Here is an 18,457-nt window from a genome sequence, read left to right on the forward strand (position 1 = left end):
GGTTTGTTTAATAGTTAAAACACATTTACTTTAGTGCAATCAGTTGATAAAACATTGTCCTTTACAATTATAAAAGCTTTTAAAAAAAAAATCTACTACTCTTCTTGTATGTCAGCAGACGGGTAGATCCTGCTGAAATCCTATGTATTGAATGAATACAGGATCGTTTTGAATCAGAAAAATATAGTTTTTGAATCGAGTTGAATCGATTTATAATTGAATCGCGACCCCAAGAATCGTGGGACACCCAAAGATTCGCAGCCCTAATATATATATATATATATATATATATATATATATATATATATATATATATATATATATACATATACACAGGTTCTGCTTAAGTGACGTCTCCCAGTAAATAAAAATAAGTCAATAATGAAAATGAATGCCACTTGATATGATGATTTCACAAGTAAAAACTCTGATTTGTTATACATATAATTATTCAAATGTGGGAGTGGTTAAGACTACAACCTACCAACTGAATCAGAAGTTGTACTCACCTGGTAAAGCAAAGCCAAAAATAATCACCAAGACTTGACTGGTTAAAGTCCTCATTTTTAAGAGAAGAAGTGGATCAGTGAGAAGTTGATGAGTGAACACACAACTTCAGTACATTCATCTTCACAGAGACTTGAAAATGTTCTTGAGGGGAGACGGCTGTGTCACCTGAGCACCTTGTTCCCGAGGCCCGCCCCTCAGTGTGGAGTACCTGCATGTCTGCGGAACTTTGAAGAGCTGCATCAAAAAAAAAAAAAAAAAGACTATCATTGCAGTTGAGGAAGCAAGACAAGTACAACAAGTACAACATAAAAGTGATGCATTGTCAAACTATTTCAATTAACTGTCTGTTAGATAAATTGTACATAAGTTATCTCATTTTATTTAAATATAATTGTTCGTCATGCATTGTGTAGACAAGCTGAAGAGAAATGAAACTTGCCGTTAGATTGAAATTAGGTTGACCTACCAACTTCAAAGAGGAATTGGCAGATGGCCTAGAGCATCGCAGGAAGTTGCTGTATCCTCTGTACTCTGTATTTGCATGTTAAATTCTCACCACAGGTGTTAGGTTTCCAACACAGCTGCAAATAGCCCCTCCTCCCTTAGTGCAGCTGTGTATGTGTTTGTAATGTAGGGCTTTCACAAATGAATTAAAAGGCGAGGAGAGTGGAGAAAGTTTTCAAAATGAATTAGGAGCCAGTAACTGACAATTTGCTCCCGGTTACTCTCCTCGTACGAGAAAAGCAATCAGTGGTTTGTCTTCTATGCCCTGTTTCTGTGTCTTTATAATGTCTCATGTTATTTGACCCTGACACTGTCTGAGGTGTAACTTCATCCATGTTTTGATTTAAAATGAAATAAGTTTTTACGACTCTCATTGTCATCTCAATATTGCACTAGAAATGAAAATGTGTACTTTGATAGCAAGTTACACAAACGCTGTAGACCAGTGTTTTACAACCTTTTCTGAGCTGAGGCTCATTGAAAAAATTCTGAGGAACACCACCAGCAGAAAACATAAAAAAATGAAACCCAGCAGCCGATATGGACATTAAAAAGTCTTTCTCGCAATTGTTGGCAAGGACTTTAAAGCATAACTGTCACTTAACACCCTGACTTATTTGGACTTGTTTGCTGTTTTCCTGTGTGTAGTGTTTTACTTCTTGTCTGGCGCTCCTATTTTATTGTTGTCATGTCATTTACGGATGTACTTTGTGGACGCCATCTGCTCCACACTGTAAGTCTTTGCTCTCGTCCAGCATACTGTTTTTGTTTATTTTGCAGCCAGTTCAGTTTTAGCTTATTTCTGCATAGCCTTTCCTAAGCTTCAACGGTTTTTCTTAGAGGCATTCACCTTTTGTTTATTTTTGGTGTTAGCATTAGACACCTTTTTACTTGCAAACCATTGTTTTGTTCTCAACATCTACGACGCAATTAACTACCTGCTGCCACCTACTGATAGGGAAGAGTATTACACGGTTACTCTGCCGACCTTTAGACAGCACCGACACTCAACAACGGGACATTTACGGATTATAATTACTGGTTTGCAAAAAATATTTTTAACCCAATTAGGTGAAATTACATCATCTCCCACGGCACACAAGACTGTATCCCACAGCACACTAGTGCAGAGGTTCTCAACCTTTTTTCAGTGATGTACCCCCTGTAAAAAATGTTTTAATTCAAGTACCCCCTAATCAGAGCAAAGCATTTTTAGTTGAAAAAAAGAGATGAAAGAAGTAAAATACAGCACTATGTCATCAGTTTCTGATTTATTCAATTGTATAAACACTGCAAAATATTGCTCATTAGTAGTGGTCTTTCTTGAACTATTTGGAAAAAGATATAAAAATAACTAAAAACTTGTTAAAACAAACATGATTCAATTATAAATTAAAGCTGCAAGCAGCGATGGACGAGACCGACTTTTGCTGGTGTTTCCTGCCTTTACCCATTCAACATATCTTTACCTGCACTTTACCTACCTTCCCTGCATCCTGGGGTCACACTGGTGCTTATTTCTGTCACCCATACACGCTGGTGCTTCCTGCCATCACCCAGACAACATATCTTTACATGCACATTACCTACCTTCTCTGTATCCTGGAGTCAAATTGGTGCCTCCTTCTTTCACCCAGTCAACATATCTTTACCCGCACAGTACCTACCTTTTCTGCATTGTGTGGTCACGCTGGTGCTTCCTGCTGTTAAGCGGCTATCTTGAGACGGCAGCAGCGCAGCGGTTCTTTGAAGGCTCGTAAAATCAAAACAGTAACAGTTAAAACTCTTTGCAACTTTTAATTAGAAGGGTTCACTCTCTCTCCTGTGCGAGTTTGAAACCCACACAACAAACGACCTCAGAGGAGATAATGTTTAAAAAAAGGTGACGGGTTTTTACAAAACTTTTGTTTTAAAGGGGTGGTTGCCAACTTCTTGTTGATTTTTGATGAAGGATGTAAATGAATGAAATGTAGGTCTAAGTGAGACCTACATAGAGGTTTTTGTTTCATGTCTCTACGACATTCCTACCGGAAATTACAAGCAGTTTTGTCTGTGGTTTATTCCTGGGAGCAGTTTTGTCTGTGTTTGATTCCTAGGGGGCGCTAGAGCGCAATTTTGAGTTTTGGGGTTTGGTTTTTTATTAGATCGCAATTTTTGCCAGTCCTTTTGTGTGTGTCCAGTTTGGTGAGTTTTGAAACATTTTAAAAGGGGTCAAATTACAGCTCAAAGAGGCAAAAATGACCTCTTTTAACAAAACTTTTATTTTGAAGGGTTTTTTGCCGACTTTTTGTTGAAGGATGTCATTTGATGAAATCTAGGTCTAAGTCAAACTTAGAGGTTTTTGTTTCATGTCTCTACGACATTCCTAACGGAAGTTACAAGCAGTTTTGTCTGTGTTTTTCCTAGGAGGCACTAGAGCGCAATTTTGAGTTTTGGGGTTTAGTTTTTTTATTAGATGGCAATTTTCACCAGTCCTGATGTGTGTGTCAAATTTGGTGAGTTTTGAAGTATGTTAAGGGGGTCAAATTACAGCTCAAAGAGGCGGCGGAATAATAATAATAAAACCTTAGAAATTCAATAGGGTCCTCTGTCCCAAAGGGACATTCGGTCCCTAATAAAGATTTCTATACATAGAAGAAATCATCAACTTAAAGTGCCCTTTTGGGGATTGTAATAGATATCCATCTGGATTCATCAACTTCATTCTACACATTTCTTCACAAAAAAAGAAATCTAGCTGTCAACAATGAATATTGCATTGTTGCATTTCTTTTCACCGTTTATGAACTTAAATTCATATTTTGTTGAAGTATGATTCAATACATATATTTATAAAGGATTTTTATATTGTTGCTATTTTTTGAATATTTTCAAAAAATCTCACGTATCCCTTGGCATACCTTCAAGTACCCCCAGGGGTACGATTACCCCCCATTTGAGAACCACTGTACTTAAAAGAAAAGGTGATGTAACACAGTGGTGAACATGCACTTTCCCAACTACTTTGGCACCATTAAATTTTGCAGCCATTAAATTCTAAGTTAATTATTATTTGCAAAAAAAAGACAAGTTTATGAGTTTGAACATCAAATATCTTGTCTTTGTAGTGCATTTAATTGAATATGGGTTGAAAAAGATTAGCTAATTATTTTATTCCGTTTATATTTACATCTAACACAATTTCCCAACTCATATGGAAACGGGGTTTGTAAATGACATCATTGATTATGTTGTTCTTCGGTAACACCGCCCCCGTGTGCATTGCCTTGGAATTGCAATAGAAGCTCAGTCACAGTTGCATTTGATTATGAAAAAAAGGCTGCTTTATTGCCATGATAAATGTACAATCGGCAGATAATCGAGGCGCTTGTGGCTAAAATGTTGCTTTCCATATACTGAGACACACCACCCTGGGATCCATTCAACCCAGCCATTGCCTCTGTATATTTACAATCATATACAAGCACCGTGGTTGGTTCTTCAGTCTGACAAAAAACTGTTTGAGTGGATGCTAAGGGTGGATTAATAGTTGATGATACCTGTGACAATGAAAGAAAAAAGGCGTTGGCGTTGTGAGGCTCCGCAGCAGGACGGTGTTTCTCAGTACTGTGAGGGAGAAACACAAGTTACATTCCATGCAACCAGAGAGTTTATACAAGAACGTTTGACAGGGTCATGCCATGCATTTAAAGGAATGTGCCAGCAGAGGTGAACAATATTTATATGTGCAGTTAGATGATTGAACTTTCAATGCAAACAATTGGGCAACATAAGGCAGACTAGAATACGCAGATACCTCTGAAGTAGAACCAAGCATGTATTTCATGTGTAGTACTAAGAACATGGACCCCCCCTAGTGGTTGGTAACAGCAAGTACATGTTCTATTTTCCTATCCTGCCATCAAGCAATACTTACATTTCTGCTTTGTTCTGATCTCCCTTCTTTGATGTCATTCCAGTTGTTTATTTTCTCATATCCGGCCCGTCTCCTTTAGTTTGGCCACCAGGTCTTCCACGGACTCCACTTTGATCCCGGCCAGCCTCTGCGGAGGCTCGTCCACTCTCACCACCTCCAGCCGCGAAGTCATGTCCACGCCCAGGTCGGCCGGCTTCATGTTGGCTATTTTCTTCTTCTTGGCTTTCTGCGGGAGGATGGAGAGACACTGAAAGGCTGCCGTGCACCAAAGGCAGCAAACTTAAAGGTTAAAAGCCATTTTCATATTCTTCACATACACCAGGGGTGTCCAAACTATTTCCACTGAGAGCCGCACATGGAAAAATTAAAACAAGCAGGGGCCATTTTGATATTTTTCATTTTCAAACCATAACAAAATATTTCCTTGAATTGCCGCCTGGTATATAGTATGCGCCTGCGTTGAATTACTGCTGGGTCAAACTCGCTTTGCAAAATAATTAGCGCATGCTTAGTATTACCACCGGGTCAAACTCGTCAGGTCATGAGTGCCACCTTCCCTGTCATCATTTCCAAAATGGAGGAGGCTGATTTCAATACCGGTAATTTGAAATCCCATAAAGGGAAGAAGATTAAGAGCTATTCAGTAGGATTTAAGGTCTAAGCTATTGAATATGCTAAAAAGAACAGTAAGCAGCTATGTATTATTAATATACCGCAGCTGTGTGTGTCAAATATGAGTCATTAAATGACTCCCGCCTCCTGGTGGTAGAGGGCGCTAGTGATCCTTCTTGAGACTACTCGGCTGCAGAAGAAGTGACAATGAGTGACGTGATATGTGCTGGGACGGATATGACGCGGGGGGGTGCACGACGGATCTTTTAGGATGTAACACTCCTATGCTGGCTATGTAAACAACCAGGCTGAAATAAAGCATGCTCCAGTCCTAAATACCCAGTGTATTATTCATACAATAACACTTCATGGTGGCAGCGGTGGGATAAAGAGATCACCCACAGAGCAGAACGGGAGGGGGAGTTTGCCGAGGATAATGCCGTCGTCGCCCGCACTTGAGAGGAGCCGAGCTAACTGATAGCAGTGGTCTGATAGCGGATTTCTAAACTGGACTTTCCATTGAAGCAAGAGGTAATAAAGGAAGATCTCCATCGAGACACAGAGACTTTTATAACTGAAGAAAGATAAGGAAGACTTCTATAAACACGTTATCGATGCTTTTGATCAGAAGGAGCTGGCGTGGACTTCATTTATAAGTAAAGGTAAGACCATAATAAAGTTTTTTTTTTATTAAATGTGCTTTTCATGATGGAATCTTTACATCACACTCAAATTTTTTACTGCATGCCTTTGGTAAGTGGCGGAGAGAGAAGAGGTTGTAAAATAATTAGCGCATGCTTAACTTTACCTTCATGCCTTTGGTAAGCGAAGGAGTGAGAAGAGGTCTTAAATGAATTAGCGCGTCGGCGGCAATTCAAATAAATACGGTATATGGATTTTCTTGTTTTTTTTTACCTTTAGGGCTCCCGGGGACCATAAAGGGTCTCAGTCATTAAGGCACCGCTGATGGAGTTCATTCTATAGCCATCAATACTTCATTTTGTCAGCTTCCTTCCACCTACCATGATGTTGGGCAGGGTGGCGTATCGTGGCGTGTTGAGCCTGAGGTCCGCTGTCAACACTGCAGGTGTGTTGATCTTAATGGTCTCCAGGCCGCCGTCGATCTCTCGCACCACTTTCAGCATGTTGCCCTCCAGCGTTACTTCTGAGGCAAAAGTACCCTGCAGGAATAATGACCCAGAGTGGAATAAGTTTGATTTAAGCTACGTTCAAAGTGGAGCTGAACTGTACAGGTTTAGAATTAGCTTGCTCAATGTAGAACATAGTGACCAGACTATGATGTATAAAGAGTATGGCCAACTTGGTTTCAGGCGATCTCTTCAATGATTGGTCAAAAGGCGCTCACGCGACTACAGGGCGCCATGACTGCTACTCACTTTGAGCTGATGCTATAAGTTAGCGCCGCTTCCAATAGTGTTTCAACTTGTATAAATGCCCTGTTGCGCTGCTTAGGGTTGCAAAATTCCGGGAATATTCAAAGTTGGAAACTTTGCATAGGAATTAACGGGAATAATGGGAATTAATGGGAAATGAATGGAAATAATCATTGAATGCAACATGCTAGATCTTGCAGCATGATTATTAGCTAAAACAAACTGATTTAATGCAAATTCAGTTGAATTTTAACCCTGCACTATGCATTCCTCCATCACATGCACAGATAACTGCCAGCATTCTACACACAACAGCAGGACTATTGAGGCCACACTCGTATTTAATCCCAAGGACTGGTAATTGTTGATATTACTGGAGTAAATATATTTGATGTATGGTATTTAAGTGTAATAGAGGTGTAATTGCTTGTTACTGTATGACTGTAGACTACTCCAGCAGACTTCCACTCAAGCTAGCTAGCTGTTCCTGTACTTGTTCAAGGATTTTTGGGGCCAATATCTCTAGCTAGCTAGGTTTATGTACAAACCCTTATTCCATATGAGTTGGGAAATTGTGTTAGATGTAAATATAAACGGAATACAATGATTTGCAAATCATTTTCAGCCCATATTCAGTTGAATATGCAACGAAGACAACATATTTGATGTTCAAACTGATAAACATTTTTTTTTGCAAATAATATTTAACTTTAGAATTTGATGCCAGCAACACGTGACAAAGAAGTTGGGAAAGGTGGCAACAAATACTGATAAAGTTGAGGAATGCTCATCAAACACTTATTTGGAACATCCCACAGGTGTGCAGGCTAATTGGGAACAGGTGGGTGCCATGATTGGGTATAAAAGCAGCTTCCATGAAATGCAAAGTAATTAACAAACTAGGATGGGGCGAGGGTCACCAATTTGTAAGCAAATTGTCGAACAGTTTTAGAACAACATTTCTCAACGAGCTATTGCAAGGAATTTAGGGATTTTACCATCTATGGTCCGTAAAATCATCAAAAGGTTCAGAGAATCTGGAGAAATCACTGCACGTAAGCGATGATATAACAGACTTTGATCCCTCAGGCGGTACTGCATCAAAAACCGACATTAGTGTGTAAAGGATATCACCACATGGGCTCAGGAACACTTAATAAAACCACTGTCAGTAACTACAGTTGGTCGCTACATCTGTAAGTGCAAGTTAAAACTCTGCTATGCAAAGCAAAACCCATTTATCAACAACACCAAGGAACGCCGCTGGCTTTGCCAGGCCCGAGCTCGTCTAAGATGGACTGATGCAAAGTGGAAAAGTGTTCTGTGGTCTGACGAGTCCACATTTCAAATTATATTTGGAAACTGTGGACGTGGTGTCCTCCGGAACAAAGAGGAAAATAGTTGAAAAGCCAGCATCTGTGATGGTATGGGGGTGTATTAGTGCCCAAGGCATGGGTAACTTACACATCTGTGATAGCACCATTAATGCTGAAAGGTCCATACAGGTTTTGGAGCAACATATGTTGTCATCCAAGCAACGTTATCATGGACGCCCCTGCTTATTTCAGCAAGACAATGCCAAGCTACGTTATCCAACAGCGTGGCTTTGTAGTAAAAGAGTGTGGGTACTTTCCTGGCCCGCTTGCAGTCCAGACCTGTCTCCCATGGAAAATGTGTGGCGCATTATGGAGCGTAAAATACGACAGCGGAGACCCCCGACTGTTGAACGCCCGAAGCTCTACATAAAACAAGAATGGGAAATAATTCCACTTTCAAAGCTTCAACAATTAGTTTCCTCAGTTCCCAAACATTTATTGAGTGTTGTCAAAAGAAAAGGTGATGCAACACAGTGGTGAACATGCCCTTTCCCAACTACTTTGGCACGTGTTGCAGCCATTAAATTCCAAGTTAATTATTATTTGCAAAAAAAAATAAAGTTCATGAGTTTGAACATCAAATATCTTGTCTTTGTAGCATAATCAACTGAATATACTTTAAGTTGAAAAGGATTTGCAAATCATTGTATTCCGTATATATTTACAGCTAACACAATTTACCAACTCATATGGAAACGGGGTTTGTACCACCACAGTCTCATAATGAACCCAAAATATTTCTCCGTCAGCTGTGATGCTAATTTTCTTTATGTTAAATCCCATTCATTTACGCTAACAGTGTTAGCGATCCGAACTGACATTTTTGCGATGTGTAAAGTTTAAGTATCAAATACTAAATGAAAATGTGTTGTTTCCTCTGCCTTGTTTTATTGGAAGTTTATGAGCCTGAGTATGTTTATAACTATATATAGACTGGTAATATTTTGTCAGAAAAATGGACAGCAATGGCATACGTCCTTGGTAGAAGTCATTGCGCCTCTCCAGTGATAGTACAAGTGCTCCACCTGCTGACTACTCTGGTGAACTTCAAGATAACATATCCATACACCTTTGACCTGAGCTCAGCCGGTTGGTGCAGGATTAGTCTGGTGGCAACTGATACAGCTCATGTTGATAAGGTGGTTTAGAGGAGTGTATTGCACAACTATTTTCTCGTTTAATGGAAAGGAAAACATTTGTAAAATGAGTAACTTTAAACCAGCGTTCACACAATTATCAGTTGGAGGCTCTTTGATCAGCCCTTACCTGAGGCCAGTCCAGTAAGGCTGCCGTCATTTGTCCAGTCTGATTGCAGTCGTCATCTATGGCCTGTTCAAAGGAGTTCCGAGCGTCAGACAGCAGGAGGTGTTTTTTTTTCTAGAAAGACATGTCTGTTTACCTGTTTTCCAAGGATTACAAGCTGAGCCTCTTCCTTCCTGGCCAAAGCAGCTAGGATCTTAGACACCTGCAGGGGTCCCATGTTGTCGTAGTCCTTCCCAGACACTTCCACGTGGATGCCACGGTCTGCTCCCATGGCCAGGGCGGTGCGGATGGTCTCCTACGGCGAGGATTTTCGATGAAGCGGGACAGGAAGCTCGACGACTTCTTGCAGGGAGACACCCACCTGTGCCTGCTGTGGGCCGCAGCTCACCGCCACCACCTCTTTGATCAGCTTCTTCTCCTTTAGCTTGACCGCCTCCTCCACGGCGATCTCGCAGAAAGGGTTCATTGAGTGTTTGACGCCATCCGTCACCACGCCGCTGTTGTCGGGCTTTACACGGATCTGTGGGGAAGAAAAACAATGGTACAAAGGGAGAGCCACATTGATAATATACACCAGGGATATTTTTGGGAGGCCGCATTTCCTGAAAGCTAAGGACTTTTTGTATATTCCTGAAAGCCAGCGTCCTCTATAGTTGACATTTGATTTTGGTATTTTGTTCGAGTTACAGAATCACTCTGCCGTTTTAAGGACCTTCAGCAAAAAAAATAGTCAAAAAACATGTCTATACACTAGGGGTGTAACGGTACACAAAAATTTCGGTTCAGTAGTCACGGTTTGGTTCATTTTCGGTACAGTAAGAAAACAACAAAATATAAATTTTTGGGTTATTTATTTACAAAATTTGTAAACAATGGCTTTATCCTTTCAACATTGGGAACACTATAATAATTTTGCCCACGTTAATCCACATTAAAGTGCCTCAAGTTGTTGCTTTGATTAAATAAAATGACAAAACCTTTCTTCTACATATAAAAAGTGCAACATTAAACAGTTTCAAGTCAACTCATCGTGCTTGATTTATTACAGCATTTGGGAAGCCTGTAGTTGACTTTTATTATGTAAATGTTATATTTTTATCAACATGTGATAGCAGGGACCCTGCCATTCAACACTAGGCTGCTACATTACTGATTAATGTAACTATTGCTGAACAATTTGTACAATAGCAATAGGAGAGACTAATCATCCCTGAACACCATGGAGTTCAATGAAATAACAGACAGACAGGGCTTTGCTGCCCCTAACACACACACGCGCACACACACAAAAATGAGCTAACGTTACACTAAAAGCTGATTAGCCTTCACCTCAAGCCAGAAATGCGAGCGAGCTGAGCAACAGTTTAAGTTTCTAGAAGGTCAACGGGCTTATAGTGATGTTAGTAATAGTTGTTGTGACTGGGAGGTGTTTTTTATCATTTGGGAAGAGTACGCTGTCTGCTGCTCACCTGCTAAACATATATCTGCTCGACCCTGAAGCATTGACTACATGCGCTCTGAATACGCCCTGCTGATTGGCTGTTACATTGCTCTGAATACGCACTGCTGAATGGCTTTGTATGTAACCAATCAGATGGTTGTGTGGGTGGGTCAATGCTGGGTGCTTACACAGAGGCAGAAAGCAGAGCAGCTTGTGAAGACTTTTGCTCAAAAACTTGTTCGGTACACCCGCGTGCAGAACCGAAACCCCCGTACTGAAACGGTTCAATACTAATACACGTACCGTTACACACCTACCATACACAAGTTACAACACGCACGAATATATAAAAAGAGGCGAATCCAATCGCAATTTTGGAGATAAAAATCAAAAATCGTTTGTTTTCTCAAAATCGTCCAGAAATACTTCAAGTTTCTCTGTACAACACGATATCTCTATAGTGGGTTTAGGAATGTGCTGCGAAAATGTTTGTCTCCCAGGTTTTGAACAGAACTCATGGGCTGGTGCGGTGTCATTACCGGGCCAGCTTTGGCCCCTGGGCCGCCAGCTGAATAGCCCTGATATAGACTATATTGGTCTGTAACAGAGTGAAGAATAATTGTGAAAACGGTTCAGATTATATACTAACTTTCATTGCATTGCAGGGGAAAAGTTCAAGTGGGTGCCTATCATTGTTACACAACAGGACAACTTCCAGCGAGCCACTTTGATGAAAAATTAAAGGCAGCACACAAAGAAAGTATCTTTTACACCCCGGTCATGTTAAATAATAATCAAATTAAATGCATACTAATAAACGTATGGCCGATTGTCATTGCTATAATGATTTAATTAAATGCATACTAAAATTATGTAAAAAGATTTGGACTATTGTCATTGCAATATTAATGAAATTAAATGCATACTAATATTATGTAAAAAGGTTTGGAATATTGTCATTGCTATAATAATGAAATTAAATGCATACTAATATTAGTAAAAAAAGGTTTAGGCTATTGTGTTTACTATAATAATGAAATTAAATGAATATTAAAATGATGTAAAAAGGTTTGGACTATTGTCATTGCTATAATAATTAAATTAAATGCATACTAACATTATGTAAAAATGTTTGGACTATTGTCATTGCTATAATAATGAAATTAAATGCATACTAATATTATGTAAAAAGGTCTGGACTATTATCTTTGCTATAATATTGATATTAAATGCATATCCATATTAGTAAAACAAGGTTTGGACTATTGTCATTGCTATAATAATGAAATTAAATGCATACTAATAAACGTAAGGCCGATTGTCATTGCTATAATGATTTAATTAAATGCATATTAATATTATGTAAAAAGGTTTGGACTATTGTCATTGCTATATTAATAAAATTAAATGCATACTAATATTGTGTAAAAAGGTCTGGACTATTGTCATTGCTCTAATAATGAAATTAAATGCATACTAATATTAGTAAAAAAAGATTTGGACTATTGTCATTGCTATAATAATGAAGTTAAATGCATACTAATATTAGTAAAAAAAGATTTGGACTATTGTTATTGCTATAACAATGAAATTAAATGCATACTAATATTATGTAAAAAGGTCTGGACTATAGACAGATAGATAGTACTTTATTGATTCCTTATTGTCTTTGATATAATATAGATATTAAATGCATACCCATATTAGTAAAACAAGGTTTGGACTATTGTCATTGCTATAATAATGAAATTAAATGCATACTAAAATTATTTTAAAAGGTTTAGACTATTGTCATTGCTATATTAATGAAATTAAAGGCCGACTGAAACCCTCTACTACCGACCACGCAGTCTGATAGTTTATATATCAATGATGAAATATTAACATTGCAACACATGCCAATACGGACAGTTTAGTTTACTAAATTGCAATTTTAAATTTCGCGCCGTAGTATCCTGCTGAAACGTCGCGGTATGATGTCGCGTGCACGTGAAGTCACGCATTGTAGAGGACATTTTGTTCCAGCACCGTTCTCAGCTATAAATCGTCTCTTTCCATCGCATAATTCCACAGTATTCTGGACTTCTGTGTTGCTGAATCTTTTGCAATTTGTTCAATGAACAATGGAGACGTCAAAGAAGAAAGCTGTAGGTGGGAAGCGGTGTATTGCAGCCGCCTTTAGCAACACAAACACAGCCGGTGTTTCATTGTTTACATTCCCGAAAGATGATGGTGAAGCTTTACTATGGAACAGAGCGGTCAAGCGAACACGGTTGGATTGGACCACACACACAAAGTACGGTGTATTATGCAGCGAGCATTTCGAAAGATCGTGTTTCGAAGAGGGTCCCTTGCGAAGGGCAGAGATGGGCATCGCCACCACCAGTCGACTGGTGTCGAAGAAAGGTGCGGTGCCGACCTTCAGGTTGTACAGGCACGACCATATAATCTCAATAAAACACTAGTAACCCCATAAGCAGATAAAGGAGTTTCCAGAATTATCGTAGTAAATTTGTCTAATAACATATGAATCGCTCCCACTGAATATAGTCTTTTTTGTAGTCCTTCACTCTCACTTTCCTCATCCACGAATCTTTCATCCTCGCTCAAATTAATGTGGAAATTGTCGCTTTCTCGGTCCGAATCGCTCTCGCTGCTGGTGGCCATGATTGTAAACAATGTTCAGATGTGAGGAGCTCCACAACCCGTGACGTCACGCGCATATCGTCTGCTACTTCCGGTAAAGGCAAGGCTTTTTTTTATCAGCGACCAAAAGTTGCGAACTTTATCGTCGAGGTTCTCTACTAAATCCTTTCAGCAAAAATATGGCAATATCGCAAAATGATCAATTATGACACAAAGAATGGACCTGCTATCCCCGTTTAAATAAGAAAATCTCATTTCAGTAGTAATATTATTTAAAAAGGTTTGGACTACCCTTTTTTTTTTTTAAATGAGGTGGTTCGGGCATCTGGTCAGGATGCCACCCGAACGCCTCCCTAGGGAGGTGTTTAAGGCACGTCCAACCGGTGGGAGTCCACGGGGAAGACCCAGGACACATTGGGAAGACTATGTCGCCCGGATGGCCTGGAAACGCCTTGGGATCCCCCGGGAAGCACTGGACGAAGCGGCTGGGGAGAGGGAAGTCTGGGCTTCCCTGCTTAGGCTGCTGCCCCCGCGACCCGACATCGGATAAGCTGAATAAGATGGATGGATGGTTTGGACTATTGTCATTGCTATAACAATGAAATTAAATGCATACTAATATTCGTAAAAAAAAAGTGGTCTATTGTCATTGCTTTAATAATGAAATTAAATGCATAGCGATATTATGTAAAAAGGTTGGGACTATTGTCATTGCTGGCCAGCTGCTGTTAGCATATCATTGCTAGCGTGCAGACCACAGAAAGTCAAGGCTGTGCAGTCTATAGAAACATGTCCGCACGAGAAGCACAGCGACATTACCTTGACTGCGTAGTCGATGACACGCTTGACTCCGACGAGAACGCGGCCAGACATGTTGTGTGGAAGACAAGCTGCGAGGTCGTGGACGACGTGACTCAGTAGGCGGAGTCGGACTTGTTAGAGGTGAACACCAGGAAGAGAAGCCGGGACGCCTACCGATTGGACCAATGAAGGAACTCCTCAGCATTCTCTTCGCTGATTGGTTGAACTTCAGAAGAGAAGCCTGGACGCCTACCGATTGGACCAATGAATGAACTCCTCAGCATTCTCTTTGCTGATTGGCTGAGCTTCAGGAGCGCCTTCGCTGCAGTCTTTTTTTTTTTTTTATATTTATTTATATATTTCAACAATTACAAACCGTAAGTCAAAGAACAATATGAAACATTATGAAAACAGTCCAAAACAGCGCCAGAGGGTTGTAAATTCAAAATAAGAAAAATAGAATACAAATATATATATATATATATATATATATATATATATATATATATATATATATATATATATATATTAAACAAAGTGCAAAGCCAAATGCTCATTCAGATTCATTAAATAACTTAAATTTGGAACACAGTATCATCGTTTTCACAGCTTTTCTGTTGTTAGAGGTAGAGAGCGTTTTAATGTAAAGTTCAAAATCTTTTTTAAAAGCACAAAAGCTAGGTCGGGCATTGAGAAACTTACATTTATGAATATAAAACTTAGCCAATAGAATAATGAGGTTGCAAAGGTAGAATTCCTTTTTTAAATTTTTGTTCATACAGTGTAAAACCAAAAATCACATCTTTAAAGCGAAGCACAAATTTGTCATGAATATTAGATAGTACTTTATTCATTCCGTCAGGAGAGTTCCTTCAGGAAAATTACAATTTTCAGCACAATCCCATTCAAGATCAGACAAACATTAAAGGGAGACAGAACAGGATCGCTGACGGGTCTGCCGGCTTCCAGCGCCCCTTACAAAAAAAAGATGAGATACAGGTAAACAAGGGGGGGAGGGAATAGAAGATTAAAATAAAATAAAAAAATCGGTCTTAGCCTGGGCCCTGGAGAGGGGGTGCAGACTGAGGCCAAGGGAAAAAAACAACAACTCATAGCCATAGTACACATCCCTCTTCCATGTGTGTAAGAGGGAAACATCAAACATCAAAGAACACAGAGGACATTAAAGACATTAAAGCAGCAGATACAACCAGACACTTCTACATACAGCTATGAATAAAAAGTAAAAGAAACATATCCACTGTGGTGGCCTCTGCGGTGTTCCACGCCATCGTCTGCTGGGGTGGAGGGAGCATGACCAGAGACAGGAGCAGACCCATCAAAGCAACCAAGACAACCAACTCCACTCTCGGCCAGTGTCCAGTCCGCATGGATGAGCGAGGATACGTCCAAGGTGACTGAGGTGTCCGACACCTGCTCACCCAGCCAAGACACCGCGAAGCCTCTCCGTCCCAGCGCTCAGTGCTAGCTCCGCAGCCCTGTCCCCTCATCTGCATCTCCTTCGGTCCCTCCAAACAGACTCTGGTGTGGCAGACACCCAGCAGCTGGTCTCCATGGCCAAAAGGCTCCCGGGAGGCAGAGCCAGAAGTCCACAAAAAAAGCACCACAGAGGTCACAAAAGTGGCACCCCTTGTCACACAGTCCCAAAGGGTCCCGGACCAAAAGGCAAAAAAATATAATAACACATGAAAACAAGAGGGAAACACAAAAGGATGATACAAGAGCACAGAGCTCCTGCCTATAGCAGCCACTACAGCAGCGCCATCTTGGGGGGAAAAAAAAAAAAAAAAAAAAAAAAAAAATTGTCCAGGATGAAGCGACAGATGCCCTGCCATAGAGATCAAGTGTTTTCACAAGTCTAAAACAAGTGGTTGACAGTCTCTGGATGCATGTTACAAAAGGTGCAGGTAACATCAACGTCCTTGTATCTAACACTGCAGTCAACAACGTCAAGTATCGCGACAAAAACGTATTTATTTCTTTCAAATAGTATCAACCCCCATTTAAAGATGTATTTTTTGTGAAGAAATGTTTAGAATTAAGTTCATGAATCCAGATGGATCTCTATTACAATCCCCAAAGAGGGCACTGTTAAATGCCTACTGAAATTACATTTTCTTATTTATGTGTCATGCTTGATCATTTTGCGATATTGCCATATTTTTGCTGAAAGGATTTAGTAGAGAACATCCACGATAAAGTTGGCAACTTTTGGTGCTGATAAAAAAGCCTTGCCTGTACTGGAAGTAGCAGACGATGTGCGCGTGACGTCACGGGTTGTGGAGCTCCTCACATCTGAACATTGTTTACAATCATGGCCACCAGCAGCGAGAGCGATTCGGACCGAGAAAGCGACAATTTCCCCATTAATTTGAGCGAGGATGAAAGTTTCGTGGATGAGGGAAGTGAAAGTGAACGACTATAAAAAAATTTTAAAAAAAGACTATACAGTGGGAGCGATTCAGATGTTATTAGACAAATTTACTACGATAATTCTGGAAAATCCTTTATCTGGTTATGGTGTTACTAGTGTTTTAGTGAGATTATATGGTTGTACCTGTACAACCTGAAAGTCGGCCCCGCACCTTTCTACAGCACCAGTCGACGGGTGGTGGCGATGCCCATCTCTGCCCTTCGAAAGGGACCCTCTTCGAAACACGATCTTTTGAAATGATCGCTGCATAATACACTGTACTTTGTGTGTGTGGTCCAATCCAATAGTAATAGGGTGCAGCAAGAAAGTGGCGTAAACCTGGCACTTTTGTCAACGGAATTTGGCACAGCAGGGGAAAAAAAAGCCGGATAGGTGTGGCCACGGGTGTGGTGACCGCTAGTGTCTCCGAGGGAAACCACATTTCTCGACGAAGCAAAGGCTGCCGGTGGGGCCGGGCTGAGATTTTTTTTTTCCCCCCTCCTCCACGGTGGAAGCATCCGACGGTCGGGGGGCAGGGGGAGTAGGCAAGAGAGTCGCGGCTGCCTCTCTGACAGGTGCAGGAGGAACGACGCAAGCTCTCCGCTCATGTCTACGGTAAGAGTCGACTTACTACCACCATTTTCTCACCGAAACCTGCCGGTTGACATGTGGTAGGGAACCATGTTCGCTTGACCGCTCTGTTCCATAGTAAAGCTTTACCGTAATTTTTCGGGAATGTAAACAAAGAAACACCGGCTGTGTTTGTGTCGCTAAAGCCGGACGCAATACACAGCTTCCCACCTACAGCTTTCTTCTTTGACGTCTCCATAATTCATTGAACAAATTGCAAAAGATTCAGCAACACAGATGTACAGAATACTGTGGAATTATGCGATAAAAACAGACGACTTATAGCTGTGAACGGTGCTAGAAGAAAATGTCCTCTACAATGTGTGACGTCACGCGCCTGCGTCATCTTACCGCGACGTTTTAGCAGGGTACTTCAGTGCGAAATTAAAAATTGCAATTTAGTAAACTAGGGCTTCACGGTGGCAGAGGGGTTAGTGCGTCTGCCTCACAATACGAAGGTCCTGAGTAGTCAGGGTTCAATCCCCGGCTCGGGATCTTTCTGTGTGGAGTTTGCATATCCTCCCCGTGACTGCGTGGGTTCCCTCCGGGTACTCCGGCATCCTCCCACTTCCAAAGACATGCACCTGGGGATAAGTTGATTGGCAACACTAAATGGTCCCTAGTGTGTGAATGTTGTCTGTCTATCTGTATTGGCCCTGCCATGGGGTAGCGACTTGTCCAGGGTGTACACCGCATTCCGCCCGATTGTAGCGGAGATAGGCACCAGCGCCCCCCCGCGACTCCAAAGGGAATAAGCGGTAGAAAATGGATGGATGAATGGAAGAACTTCATCAGCTCTTTTTATCTATTTTACAGTTGAATGTAGTTAAACATCGAACTGGCATCCAATGTTATTAAAATGTATATCATTTTAATCGTGAATCAAATCGGAGTTGAATCATGACCCCCCCCAAGAATTTAATCGAATCG

General features: G+C 40.6%; 2 protein-coding genes across 2 annotated transcripts in view; both read right to left on the reverse strand.

The window, feature by feature from the left end:
- vsig10l (V-set and immunoglobulin domain containing 10 like) overlaps nt 1–4,175 on the reverse strand; it is a 30,946-nt gene extending 26,771 nt beyond the window's left edge. Inside the window, exon 1 of the mRNA XM_061915142.1 lies at nt 510–4,175. Coding sequence (XP_061771126.1) covers nt 510–564 — 55 coding nt within the window. The 5' untranslated portion in view covers nt 565–4,175. The remainder of the gene's footprint in view (nt 1–509) is intronic.
- A 139-nt stretch (nt 4,176–4,314) lies between these two features.
- etfb (electron transfer flavoprotein subunit beta) lies at nt 4,315–14,641 on the reverse strand. The gene is made up of 7 exons (XM_061915143.1): nt 14,482–14,641; nt 9,937–10,095; nt 9,712–9,870; nt 9,579–9,641; nt 6,565–6,723; nt 4,931–5,156; nt 4,315–4,620 (listed from the first exon to the last, which is right to left on the reverse strand). The coding sequence occupies exons 1-6, from the start codon at nt 14,533–14,535 to the stop codon at nt 4,986–4,988; spliced, it is 765 nt and encodes a 254-aa protein (XP_061771127.1). The 5' UTR covers nt 14,536–14,641; the 3' UTR covers nt 4,315–4,620; nt 4,931–4,985.
- Nucleotides 14,642–18,457: the final 3,816 nt, after the last annotated feature.

Source organism: Nerophis ophidion, linkage group LG11 (assembly GCF_033978795.1).
Source record: "Nerophis ophidion isolate RoL-2023_Sa linkage group LG11, RoL_Noph_v1.0, whole genome shotgun sequence".
In the NCBI taxonomy this organism is placed as follows: Eukaryota; Metazoa; Chordata; class Actinopteri; order Syngnathiformes; family Syngnathidae; genus Nerophis; species Nerophis ophidion.

What these genes read in the sequence shown, in the direction of transcription:
- etfb (XM_061915143.1), bottom strand. Translation starts at nt 14,535, where the DNA reads ATGTCTGGCCGCGTTCTCGTCGGAGTCAAGCGTGTCATCGACTACGCA. An exon ending in TCATCGACTACGCAGTCAAG is followed by an intron (nt 10,096 to 14,481) that starts GTAATGTCGCTG and finishes TCTTCCCCACAG; the next exon opens with ATCCGTGTAAAGCCCGACAA. An exon ending in CCACCCTGCCCAACATCATG is followed by an intron (nt 5,157 to 6,564) that starts GTAGGTGGAAGG and finishes ATCCTCCCGCAG; the next exon opens with AAAGCCAAGAAGAAGAAAAT.